The following is a 14,961-nucleotide window of genomic DNA, read 5'->3' as shown; positions in this document are numbered from 1 at the left end:
ATTATTTTTTACAAATAAAACACTATTAAAACATATACAAAAAATAATTTAGTGTTATTATTTTGAATGGTTTGTATTGTAATGTCTTTCTGAATGGTTGTTTTCATTGATAAATTTGGCCATCAGCTGCTTATGCATGGTTTTTTCAAAATAATCAAATTTTTCATCAAATAATACAAAAGTCTAAACCATATAGCGTGAAAACGCTATTATGCATTTAAATTTAACACCAGATTATCTATTAACAGAACAAAAAGATAAAAGTAACAAATATAATTAGTTATTAAGATTTCTATGAATTAATAAACAATAATATATTTGATAAAATCAATTGCAAATAATTGCGATTATTTTAATATACAGTATGTAAAAACTATTTGACCTGACAATTTGAGGTAGGTTCATATAAATTGAGGTATTTGGGAGTCTGTCCATACAGCTTAAAGTAAATTCGACACCATTAGGTATCTGAAAGTGTTTGGACAGTTTGACATAGCGGACACATCCACGGTCTTGATACCCAAGCCTCCTCTGACGTAACTATTCTTCACCTTATCTTTCCTTGTGACACCACTCATCTATCTCATCATCCGCATCTATGCAATATGCATTCTATGCACTGTACCTGCACTTTCTTTACAGCCCAGTACTTTGAACCGTACAACATTGTAAGCCAAACAACCATTTTATAAAATTTTTAAAATAAATAAATAGAAATCTTGCGTTAATGAGCTTAATTAAGGGGATAATTAGCCTAAACATTGTATTGCTGGCAACTAGAGTATTCTCATACATGGTACAATCAATTACTTGAAATAAGCTAATTAACTGAAATAAAACCTATCGAAATTAATTCGGATACCATACGACTGTGTGCATTCGAAACGTCCTCAACCATATTGATTTTCCTCCAGATTCATGGTGGCGCAACGTAAAGGGATGGAATGACGTCTTTTGGCGAGTTCGGCTGGTTGTTCTACCGAGCAGCAGGAGTAGATTAATGGCATCACCAGTTCAAAAGAGAGTAATCAACTAATCACAGTAGGCGAGTGACCCAAACAACTTCTCTACTCTGACCACTTGAACAGCATGGACGTAGCCAGGAAGGGGCATGGATGGGCACGACCCCCAGTTAACCTGGTGCCCCTCCCCAGAAAATTACAGTGTTTAGCCGATTTGCAAAAAGAAATAAAAAGCTGAAGCTAATTTAATTGGATGTAGTGTACCCACTGAAAGTCTAGATCAGGCATAGCCAACATACGGCCCGCTTAATGAATTTATGCGGCCCGCGATTAATCTTTGAATATTGGACTTAACTTGTTCAAATGGATCCGCGATAATTCCTTATATCCTCACAATGTGAAGTGATAGAAAAGTTTAGAAATTTTGACCCCTAAAAAAAAGGTCAACGGCCTTCTGCGCCCAATGTGAAAAGTGTATCTGTAATCTTTATGTACAGTTTAGTCTCTACGGGTTAAGGCATTGCTAGAGTTTGATATTAATGTTACGAAAACGAATGATTAAAGGAAGTTTCATATTATAGCCTATGTGTGTTAAGTTATTGTCGATTCCTACGGAAATTTCATTTTAATGAACAATAATTTGAAATAATTCAATTTTGTGTCAGGCTGGCCTCTACTAGGCCCCCCATAACAAAACTCTGGCTACGTCAATGTTGAACAGGCTGTTCTATGAGTACTCAAGAGCAACCAGCTGAATTCACCATTTAGGTAATATTTGCTCTATGGTGAAGATGGTCAAACTCCGATAAATAAAGTTAATTCGAAAGAATAGAAATGTAAATTCTCTACTAATTAGATAAAATAAAAATTTGAACTTTTAAATAGTTTTTGGCTCAATTTTTGGCTTCTTCCGTTCAGTGGGCATTAACACAAATTTGTATATAGCCTATTATTTTGAAAATATGTCTACACTTTTTTATGTAGACATATTTTCAAATTGGTATCTCACTTCTCAACATTTTTACCACTAATTACTATGTAACTTTTAAAGATTGTGAGTTTTGACAACCCGCTAAAAATAAATTGACAAATTGAAATTTAATAAAGATCTTTATAAAAATCTTCAGGCTATAAAATACCGAGTGAATATTTGGCATGTATTCCGAAGTGAAATCTTTCTTTAATCTCCTCAAATTTCAAATTTAAATTCTTAAAATATAAGTAATTTTCAAATATAACGATTTATAATATATTCTCGTCTTATATTACGAGAAAACTCTAAAATTTACTAATTTAACTAAATTAGCAATTTGTTTCCGAGTTAACACATTTCTTTGCGTTAATTTAATTTATTTTCTATTGACTTTTATATTAACATAAATATTTTCATTTCATATTTTAAAATTTTATAATTGAAAATATTAAAGACAAAAATACAATTGTTTTATTAAATTCATCATTCTATTTCTCTCTTAATAGTGCTATTAACTACTGTATAAATGTATTTAATTCAGTTTTTAAATTATATTTAATGTTATCTAAAATGAGTGTGCTGCAGATCACTTTAGTGGAATTATTAACACTTAACCTTTACGTAAAAGGTTAATATTTTAGCATAACGATAATTATTTCACTTGGATTATTTTCATCAGAGATTTATTATGCTTAAATGATTTATTCAGTTCGATTCAGTTAATTTTACTATTAAATAAACACTAAAAAATAACTGTTATTTCTACTGTTAAATTGATTCTTTTTATTGTTTAAGCAGTAAAAATGTACAATTGTATCGAAATAAAAATAAACAAACATGAAATTGTATATTTCTATATTTTTATAGATTTAAAAATAATACAGAGATAAATATTTTTTTCTCATTTTTTCTCAAATTTCCAGATACTCTGTAGCTGTTTTATTGAACTCTTTAGCCATTATTAGAAGTAAAATGAAATATTAAATAAATAAAAGGAGCTTGGCATGTGTATTTAAATAACTTATCATCATTTTTGATTATTTAAATCAAGAATAATTGTTTTTTTTTTGTAACCGACTATTAATTGTTTACACTATTATAATTAGTTTTATTTATAATGGGTCGAAATATTTGATTTATTATTAATTACAGTGTCTCTGAAAGAATTGTCATAATAAGGAATCTATATTCTTTAATTAAGATAAAAATCTTTATGTAATTAATAGGCTATATGCAGATATTTAGCATAAATTTTGGGATATATTCGTTCTTTTTAATTTCCTCAAATTTAAATACATAAAATATAAGCATTTATCAACGATAATGATTTATGCTATCATATAACACTACTCTTGTTTATGTTTATTTTAAGGGGGAAAAATACTTAAAATTTACTAATTTATTGAAATTCGAATACAAAAATCGATGTTTTGATTTGTTTTTCTTACTCATAATATTCTACTCAATGCATTAAATTATTATAAAGTTATTAAATATTTTATTCATTATATCTTCATTCATTATTTTTTACAAGAAAAAAAACAACATGTGTATTAATACTTTACATTGCCTTTATTTAAAAGTAGTTTTCTTAATTAATTAATTAACATAAAAGATAATATTTAACTAATAAAATTTTTAAGTTATATAAAATTATTTTACATTTAATATAAATTAATTTTATATATTTTGAAGTTCTTGACAATATATTTTTTAATAATCCATCTTAGTTAATGCTTTTCATTGCTGATTTTTTAATTATATTAAAGGAAAAAATTACCATATAAACTTTTTAAATTACGATCCCTTCGCGGATGTGTATATATTTTATAAATAAAATATTCTTTATAACATTTTTTTACTGTTATTTTTAACATTTCCCCTCTCTAACTTTAATTTTATAGGAATTAAAATTCACGATTAAATATATTTTATTCTATAAAATATATTTAACACAGTAGTTAATAATATTTTTTCTATGGAAGAATAAGAAGAAAATCTAATTATTTAGTTTTTTCTAATCATATTTACATAATTTATATTTAATTGTGCTTAATAAAAAATTAATAATTATTTATAATTTGTTTTATTAATTCATTAACTCTGCAAATCCAAATATAAGATGATGCGTGTCTAGCCTGTATTGCTTACGCATATAGGCCTACTATAATAACAAGAATGTACTAATGCATTCTTGTTATTGATTCGAGATAGTTCAGAGCTTTAAATTTATATTTTTAAAATAAGAAAATATTGTATAAATTATGTGTTTAAACACAAGATTTTAAGAAAAAGAGAAAAGATTTTTGCGTTATTCATTTTCAGTTTTTATTTGGTTTAATGAGTTTTTACATATTTAAAAATGCTTAAATGTTATATCTTAATTTTTAACAATAAAAATTTATTTTTTATATACTAAAATAATACAGAAATATGTCAATTTTCATTAGGATGCACTCAGAAGAGATAAATTTAATGTACTGTACATTAAATTCATTATTTATTATTTTTAATACTTAAAAATCAACCTGTTCTATTTATAATACACCTGTATAGTTAAAAAATATATCTAATAATTAACTAAATTTTCGATACTAATTAATTAATTATAATTAATCACATTTGACACTTACGTTTTAATGAAGTTAAATAAGAACTTAATTATTTAGAACAACTTCGGTAAATAATAACTGTCTAGAGAATTATATAATCCTGAATTTCAATAATATTCTCATTCCGAATAGAAATTAAACAATATTTAATAATATTTATATATTTAATTTTTTGTAGCATTTACATTTTTACAATAATTATAGACTGAAACGAAATTGTGTTATCGATTAACGCATCCGATCGAATTTTAAACATCAGTTTATGCTGTACAGAAGTTTTTTCCTCGTCGTTCTAAATGCACCGGGTTCGATTTAATTTTTAATCAAGATTTTTTTATGGCATAAAAAGTTCTTGATTAAATAATAAGCAGAATTTAAATAAAAATCCAATTAAATTTTATATAGTTTATTTGTTAATGAATGTTTAAAATTAAGAATGGAAATTAACTTAGAGAGATGATAATTTCGATTGTCTAAATTATTTAATATGTTATCTAAACTGATTTATTATACGTTACATCAACAAACAGGTTACTAATAGGTTCATTTCTGAGAAGTTTTAATAATGATAATTAAATACTGTATAATCATTTAAATCCTAGAAATGATAATGTATAATTTAATAGATATTTTAAAAATTTATTTAGTTTTTTCTTCTATGCTTAAATTCTATATAATTTTAAATTTAAATTATTCTTATTGTTATCTCTCTTATCTTGTAATCTGTGTATTATATATTAAGTTCTTTTATACCGTATATATTATATACGTATGGTATAAAAGAAATGAATCAAATTCGTTTAAGATGTATATATTAAATGAAAAATTAAACTTAAGTAGAACTAAAAATAAACTGACGAGCGTATATAATTACTACAAATTATAATTTAAAAAATAAATTTAAAATATACAGCGATTATATTTATATACAGAGTATGTATTTAGTTAAAAATTCTAAATTAATTTAGATGGGGATATTTGAGAATAGAGATTTTTCATCCTTGCTCTAATTGTTCTGTAAGGGGACAATGCAGTAGACAGTGTGATCCCTACACGTTGTGAATGACTCACAACTGTCCGGTATAGGGACGCTTTTGTTCCTACTTTTCTGAACGGGATGAAGACCGGACCCCTGGCTGATTTCTCACACAGTACTATTGACCTATTGTAGTCAATGTTGGTAGCTTTGAACTGCTCTGCCGGTTCGGCTTCTCTGTAAAACTCGGATCACAAATGATGCTGGAGATGTAACATCAAACCATAATTTCTCGTATACATATCAGGTAAGTTTATTTATATTTAGTTTATCTTATTTACTATATTTCCATCGTTATTGTTGCAATTTATGATTGTTTTACGTTCTTTTTGTGCATTCTAAAGAAGAAAATTCTATATGTTGTTCGAGATATGCTCAATCTTGTTAGAAAAGAAAACAATTATAGTACAAATTGTTTGGATGTTGTTATGTACTCTGATTGATTTTATCTTCGGATCATGTCCAGGACGACTTTTGTTGGCTTAACTGCTACATATAATGTACGTACTTCAGAAATATTCTTCGAGAAAAGGCGTAAAACTCTTCAGTGTACAGTTTTCTTTCTAGACGATTCTCAAAAAACGTTTGAGATTGAGGNTTATTTTTTCCAGTTGGTTTTTATGCATGTGTTTAAATCCATTCCTTACGCTTAACTGTGACGTAAAAAAATAATGCATCAGAGATTTTTTTTAAATATTGGAATGGCTAAAGGAACATTGCAGCTAAGATTGTTTTATGCAAATGTTATGTATGTGTCAAATTTTACTTTTTTAACATGTACATAATTTTTCTTGTGATAGATCCACACAGTCTGAACATATATCTGTATTTATACAGTATATATATATATATATATATATATATATATATATATACTTACATATATACAGAGTTTGTACAGTTTTAATGTCTTGGAAATCGTTCTAATCTTTAAGGAAAACAAAAACCGTCGAGAAAAATATTAAAAAATATATTGTGAATGCTTAAAAAAACACACAAAAAAGAAAGTTTTGTTTGCTCTTGTCAGAATTCTGCTCTTATTGTTACAATGGTAAATTGCAAGTTTTAATATTGTTTCTTGTTTTATGTTTATCAAGTGCCTATCAGTCGAACCAGATGTCAAAATATAATATAAGATATATATAACATATATATATTGTGTGTAAGAGGCGCTGAACACGTGGAGTGGCTTTGTGCCATACTTGTTACGGTCATTGAGTACTCAGGGAGATTGAACAAAAACCAAAATATGACACCAAAAAATTAAAAAAATATACATTCAAAAATCGATTTTTTAGGATGATTAATTTGCATAAATCACGAAAATTTGACAAGACAGAAGAGCACAGCTATTCATATTTTAAATTATAGAATAGTCCAGCTGCATTATTTTGTGTCGCGCTGCGTAAAACTATCGAACTGCTAAAATAGATTAAAATTCCATCTTCTGACTAAGAACACGTCACCAAAGTTGCGTGGGACCCCATTCTATTAAAACTATAATCAAATTTTCTTAGTATTATTCGATTAATTCCTGAATTGGTAGCTAATGGATGATTCGAGTATTACAATGAACGATGTAGTCACGTCAAATTTCGTTTTTACACTAGAGTAGAATATCTACTGTCGAGGGAAATAAGGAAAATATGTTTCAGATACATCCTCAATGACTTGGAGACTTGTAATATGCTCAACTTTTCCCGTTTAATCTTTGAAAAGTATAGAAAAAATAAGTAATTTTAGTAAACAAAAATTTGGCACTGATTTCGTTAATTACATTATATATACTATCGTATGTATATACATATTTTTTAATAAATAAAGGTTGAAATAACAATTTAGGAACAGTTTTGCCGTGCAGATGATTTTTCTTTTTTTTTTTTTTTTTGTCGGAGGATAGGTGATGCGTGTGTGCAATAAATTATGTGTCAAGACCATATGCAAATTTCTCAGTATGTACAATATAATATAGAGGTAGAGCGGTGGGAATGTTGCCGATGCGTTAGAGAGAATTGGTCACGATCCAGTCTTGGTGTCACAAATTGACGCCATCATCTAGTCTGAACTGTTAGTGGAATGGCTATTCATCTTCCCTTGTCATCGTGAGGGACAGGATGCAAATCTCTCGCTGGCTTCTGTTTTGTATATCATTAGTCGTCGTTTAGCTTATGTTACCGCTGTAGCTACTTTTCTCTTTAATTCAAAATTTATGCCACGGGAACTTGGTGACTAATTTTTCGTGACGTGTGGCAGAACTAACATAAATCATATTATATTAATTTCGATTTTTATTTAACATATTGATAATTAAAATATTTCGTAAAATATAAAATTTAATCATTTATGCCTTCATTTATAGTGAGGATTTATAAGTATTAAGCCAAGTGCATTTGGAATTGATTTTGAGTCGTTTTATTCTACAAACTCCGATTTAAGGATTGTAACAAGGAAATTTTATTACTGATCTGCTAAAATAGATTAATTAAAATTCTAGTTACATAATAGCCTAATTTAAAATATCATTAAGCTATGACTTTCTTTAAAATCACATAATCTAACTCATTCTTTATGCTTTTATTTACATAAAACATTAAATAACCGCTTTATATTCCATATTCAAATCGATTTTATCCAAAATTTTCATTACTTCTTATTTTATCTAAATTTTTAAAAAAGTGCGTGTGTTTGTGTTGTACATTCAGAAGCGTTAATGATGGCAGTCTGCAGCTCTGGAAGGTCTGGGTTCGAGTTCAGCTCAGAAAACACGTTTCGTGAACGTTTCGTGGATATGTCGGCCAGCGCTCTCAATGTGGGCTGGCCGAACTCATAACGGATATGATTAAAAAGGTCCTCTCAGAACAGTCAAAAAAGACCATTATATTTAAAAGACCATTTAATTGAAATCGTTAATTCTATAATAGTTTTCTTAGTATTTCGGTAGTTACATATAAAATCAAAACGTAGTTTTATAATTTCTGCAGGTTTTATTTTAAGTATTATGTAGTATTAAATATTACGTAACATATATTATCTAAATGCATACTGTACTGTACCTAAATCATAAATGCATACGAGTATAAAAGGCTGACATAGATTTTACAAAGTTTTAATATTGGTTTTAGTAATTAAATTAATTATATTACAAATTTATTTATAGATTATTACATACTGAAATATACTTGTATAGAATTGTATTAAAATAAAGAAAGACAAAGAGGAAAAAAATCACTAGTTAACAGATGTCGTGTTTGCTTTGAAGCAAAGTCGAATCGTGTTTGCTTAAGCGTCCACTAGAAAATTAACAAGCTTAGCTTCGATGAATGCCAGCGGCTGGGACAAGAAAGATTTAGCGGTTTGTAAACGTATTTGCATATGCAAATGTTAACCATTCTGTAAGAATGAGGACAGAACTGTTAAACAACAGTAATCGAGGCACGGAAACGTGTGTATTTATTCATCTAAAAAGTAATGCCAACAAAATGATAATTTGAAAAATATGTAAATATAGAGAAAATATTAGCTTAATCCGATTTCAATTCTATATTAGAAATTGAACATATAATTTTAAAAATTTAATGCGCGTACGTACGAAAATAAGTGATACGGAGTCTGTGTTAACTATGCGTGCAAATGAAAAAAATCTACGTGCAAGTTTATTATATAATTATATATGATAAANACTAGTTTCAACTAGACAAAACGGGTTATAACAAAGACATTCAGTATAAACTAGTTTCAACTAGTTAAAACGCGTTCTAACTAAAAACGGGTTTTGACTGTAACATATATAATAAATTTGCACGTAGATTTTTATAACAAGATGATACAAAATATACCTTCATACATGATACTTTTTGTTTGCATATATATACGAAGACACTGATATTAATTACCTATTTGAAGATCTTAAATAATTTATAACGGATGGTTATATTCAAAACCTTTATTATTAATTAAGATGTGAGTTTATGGAGGAAATTTTATAATGGAAATTATATTTTGATACAGTATTACGATCTATTAATTATATATTATAACTGATAATATAAAGTTATATTAAATATATTTAATATTTTACTAGTTACACTAAGATTTTTTAAAATATGTTTTTGGGTTTGCTTTATGGCAGAGAACCTTAAGGATTATATAGTGGCTTCATATTCTTTATCGTTCAAATCGGGGCAGTTATTCAAAATGAATGTAAAAAATTAGTCTAAGAATGGCTAAATTTAGATTATTTTTAAAAATTATTTATCTATTGATTTATAAATTCGTTATATTGCATTATAAGATCTATAAAATGGTTCTACTTAAAATTTTATTCTATTTTTGGGCGTTAGAAAGAGGAGTAATTCGGGAAATGTCTTGGACAAATCCGAACGTATAGTCATCCTATAAAGATAGAATCTATAAATCTATAGATTCTGAAAAATTATTTTTTGAAAATATGTTGATAATATATTTTACTTTAAAATACATCATTTCACTTCCGTCTGTTTAATTTAACGTAAACGATCGAAAAAATTAATATTCATAGATTCGACAACGTTAACAACGGGGATCGTGTAAATTTAAACACGAATTCTCGAATGTCGTTTACAACATTTTTGGTTAGATATCATGCAATTGTGAAACACTTCACAACAATTTTCACTTAGCTATCATGATTGCAATTCACATTTCAACGCATTAAAAACTAGATATCAATGCAAGCATTAAATAAGCCTGTCAACGTTTTACGATTGCAATCAAACACTTTTCATTCGTACTATATGACAAAGACCAACTGATATACTTTACTTTTAAACTAAGTATTATAACTAATTCCTTGCAAGTGGAGATTATTAAAACCGCGAGCATATTTATAAATTTAACTTTTATTCCCAAAATAATATGTAATTAGTAACTTAAATTTATTAAAGCGACATTAAAATATACCTATAGTTCGCATTACACGAGACTTTAACACTCACTAAACGTAGGGTAAACATTGGTAATTTCGTGATACTTTTTAAATTCATCTTCATCAAATAAATAATGTAAGATGAGATTTGAAATTTTGTTTGCAGATAGCGTGTAATATATTAAATTTGAAAATTTGTTCGTTTGAGTAAACTGTCATTTTATAACTTAGCAAAACGATCTATTGTAAGAAGAAAACTGGAAATTTGTAGAAGTGTTTTAGGAGACTAGTTTTATATTAAATTTACAAACATATTGATGGTAAGTGAATTATTTTTTGATATTTCAATAAACTAAGAACTGAAGATATATTTAAACACGCGGTTATTATTATTTTTTAAATTTATTGTGAGTTTAAATTTCTTTAGCTGTTTGAACAACATTCTTAGCTTTCGCTGTGAAATTCTATACATATTAAACACAAGGACTATTTAATAATTAATTATTGTCGATTAGAGAAGTAAAATAATATGATGTATAACTTACAGATAATGTTAGTTGAGTAGGCTATCAGCCATACTTTTTAAATCCAAAATGAGATAGGACAAAATAACCAATATATCACGAAATTACTATTCGAGATGCCATCAAAATATCGTCAGTGTGAAAAAGATAATTTTTTTAAAGTCGCAAGGATGGAAAGTGCAATATACGAGCAATTATTTATTATGACGAGAAATTTTTAATCATATTTTTAATCAATTTAATTAAAAATATATGCTCTCCACCTCAAATTAGTAGTGGCTTGCTCCTGTACAACATACTTTTTCTGTTAGCAAGCTCTTGTATATCATACTTTTCCTGTTAGCAATTGAGTAGTCAATCTAACTCGTTTCAGCGGAAAAATTTTAAATTGAAATAATATGACTTTCCGTTTGCATTGGAAATTGTTATATAGTTAATCGGGGCTTTCTGCACGCAAGCTTTCCACATCTAGTCTCGTTTTTTATCTATCCAACTCTGTTCTCGAGATTAAGGAAGGACAGACAGACAGATATACAAACAAACGACAGTGGGCATTTACAGGTCATCAATTTTTTCAAATTGCAGCCAAATATATAGGCTAAAGGATCTTCACGAAATAAGCCATGATATTAGTAAATAACACCTGTACGCAACATAAAAAATATACTCCCAGAAAATTAAGATATAAATATATTCTTAATGACAAAAAGCCATGCTGTTATTGGGCTGCAACGTGATAATAGATGATCGGCACGACTATATTGTGAAAGGAAAAGTACAGGGGCAGGACACTACTAATTTGAGGCGGAGAGCATATATTTTAAATTACATAAAATTAAAATATTAAAAATTACAGCACGGTATCGTGACGATATCACAATAAATAATTGCTAGTCTTGAGAGTATGGTTCCTTTAATAGTATAATTAGCATGTCCATTTACGAAATATACTATATATCCGATAATTAAAGAATAATTAATTTTTATCACGAATTTACCAATGTTTACCCTATAATTAAAACTCAAACGTACCAAAGGTCACGGCCCACCAGTGGCCAAGTGGTCTTCGTTCCCTGAACACTGGGGGTTCGGTTCGTGGGTTTGCGCCTCTCTCAGACGGGTTTTCTCCACGTCTGTAAGATCTTTGAGAGTTTTCTGTTTTTATCTCGGCAAGATGTTAGAAACACTGATTTTTAGAAAAGAAATCATCAAGGACAAGGGCCTCCAGTTTGCGACTTTGATGTAGATATTTCAATAATTCATCAATGAACTCGTTAAAAGACTGAGATCTTGCTGGTCCGTGGATTAATTTGTAGTGAACAATTGAAACTGAATTCATACAATCAATCAACGTGACGCTCCATTCGTCCACTTATGGTTGAAACTGCGAACTTCTTTGTCCTTTCCCACTGTAATCATTGTTTCTTCTAAGATGACGATAGAAACCACATTCATCGATAAACATTAATTTCAGCTGATCATTAGATACATTACAGCCAAGCATATTTGTATCGCAAATCAATTGTATTTTGAACTTAACTTTATCCAATATTTTGTAGCTTCTTTTCAGAGAAATACATAGCTGTATAGTTAAGACATTACATATAGTTGCTAGAGACAACTTCACCCGATGCTCCTTTAAGAATTAATAACAATAGCTTTCAACGTTATATGTCCATTTTCTTCGATCTTTCTTTCAATATCCTTGACTGTTGTAGATGCAATCGTTTTAAAGCATTGAATTGGTGCTGTAGGCCTCTTGTCAAGTATCCAATGCATATTTTGCAACCATGTGTCGAGCTGTATTGTAATTTAAAGACAAGTTGTTGGCTAGTTTCTTTAATATTTAATTAGCTTCATCAAAAGATGTTTCTCATTACTTATTGTATCGTATGACATTACCTATAGAGAGTAGAGAGGTTGCGGCCGACGTTCTCAGCCCAAAACGTAAAATCGGACGTCGAGCGCCGCCATCTGGCAATTCTAGAAGGTTGACAATAGCGTTTGCTACGTCTAGCAAGGCGAGAAAAGTTCGGCTTAAACTTCTTCATATTTTTTGTGTTTGGGGTTAAAATCAGTCAGTGCTGGCGAGGAATGCAAATGAAATCTGTCGATACGTGTTTTAATAAACGCGAAAACTTATGAAATACATTTATATTTTAAATTGATGGAATGTATATCAAAACTGTTGCTAAGATATTGTAAATCGTTTTTTATCAAGATTTTAAAAACGCAGTATGCAAATGAACTTGATGATTTTGCGGTGAAAATAAGTCGAAAGTTATTTAAATGCCTACTAGGACAGATCGTATTACTAGGACTTATTATACCGATGTCCAAGTCCAGCAAAATGACGAAACGTATCTACAGAAAAGGAAAAATCTTTATTGTTGGTCTGATTTACCTGTACACAATTTACACACTTTGTTTGTGTTTCGGTTCCTTACCAGCAGGTTTACCGCCACCACGTGATTATTTTGATTGCTAATAACATCGAAATATTTATATATTATTGCGGGGGTAAGTCCTTTCGGGTTTGTCGGTCCTCGTCTCTCTTCACTCTGCCGCTACATTGTGAACCTGCCGAACCCATAATGGTCTTGCTAAACGAGGTCTTCTTAGTGCCCACAGGCAGGGCCGGATTAACCCACTTTGGGCCCTAGACATTTTCTTCTTCCGAGTCCCCTCCCGGCTCTCAGTTACTATTATTTCTATTAAATTGCATATGGACAGCTGCTTTATAAAAAATAAAAGCAAAATTATTTAACAATATTTCACAGGATTTAAGAATACACATAGTTAATATTATTCTTATCGCTATAAAGAATATTCTAAATTATTGGGAGTTTTACTTTCAATAAGAAGAAACATAAGAATACGAGGGTTGTTCAAAAAGTTCGCGAACTTTATTTATTACAAAAAAAAAAAATACTTCACATACAATTTATTTGTCGGGGTCCCCTTCAAAGTAGTCTCCTCCGCAGCATATACACTTCCACTTTTTGAAATAGTCCTGGAATGCTTTTTCCGTAATGCTCATAAGCTCCTCCGTCGTTTTTTTTCTATCTCTGGAATAGTGGCAAATGTTTTTCCTTTGAGCGCGTTTTTTACTTTGTTGGAGAACAGGAAAAAGTCGCATGAGACCAGGTCAGGTGAGTAGGGTGGGTGGGGAAGCACAGCGGTCTTGTTTTTGGCCAAAAACTCATGTGTTCTGAGGGACAAATGAGCCGGTGCGTTGTCGTGGTGAAAGAACCACTCGCCACTCCTCCAAAGTTCGGGCTGTTTTCGCTTGATTTTGTCTCTTAGGTGATTCATAACACCAGGTAGTACTCCGTGTTGACTGTCTGGCCTGTAGGTAGGTATTCGTGACGCACAACCCCCTTTGTATCGAAAAAAAACAGTCAATATCATCTTAACATTTGAACGAACTTGTCGAGCTTTCACCAAAACAAGATATCAAGAAACGGGTTGAAGGAGGTTACTCGGGAGGTTTCCGCGGACACAACGCCTCCAAGCTAATTAAAAAATAACCAACTGGAGGCGCGCTATTCAAAAAGTTCGGGAACTTTTTGAACAACCCACGTACATTTTCTTTAGATTTTAGAATTCACAATAACCATATAAAAAGCAATATATTTTTGTTTATTTGTTTATTATATACTGTTGTCCAACAGAAAAGTAAACTATCTTATTTACAAATCTTTTCAAAATAGACAGTTTGACCGGGTCCTTCTAAAAACTGGGCCCTAGACATTTGTCTCATTTGTCTATGCGATGATCCGGCCCTGCCCACAGGGCGGAAAGAGTTTTAAAATATCCATTGGAATAACTCGGAAAATACGTATTCTAAAAGATTACTGAACCAAAAATGTTACACTTTAAGGGGCCACAAGAGGAGGCTATCGTTTTCATCATAAATGGTGATACAATAGGAGAAAAACAGGGTCAGCT

The 14,961-nt window shown here is 29.5% G+C and overlaps 1 protein-coding gene across 1 annotated transcript in view; it reads left to right on the top strand.

The window, feature by feature from the left end:
• The first annotated feature begins 5,692 nt into the window (after positions 1 to 5,692).
• The window catches only part of LOC111623074 (tyrosine-protein phosphatase non-receptor type 4-like), a 65,450-nt gene continuing 56,181 nt past the window's right edge, over positions 5,693 to 14,961 (top strand). The window contains exons 1-2 of the mRNA XM_023365557.1: positions 5,693 to 5,830; positions 5,928 to 6,177. Of these exons, the coding sequence (XP_023221325.1) occupies positions 6,042 to 6,177 (136 nt within the window). The 5' untranslated portion in view covers positions 5,693 to 5,830; positions 5,928 to 6,041. The remainder of the gene's footprint in view (positions 5,831 to 5,927; positions 6,178 to 14,961) is intronic.

This window comes from Centruroides sculpturatus, unplaced genomic scaffold, assembly GCF_000671375.1.
Source record: "Centruroides sculpturatus isolate CEXI.00-Female unplaced genomic scaffold, Cexi_2.0 scaffold237, whole genome shotgun sequence".
NCBI classification, from domain to species: Eukaryota; Metazoa; Arthropoda; class Arachnida; order Scorpiones; family Buthidae; genus Centruroides; species Centruroides sculpturatus.
Note: the sequence above shows the minus strand (reverse complement) of the source record. Positions and strands in the feature narration are given on the sequence as shown.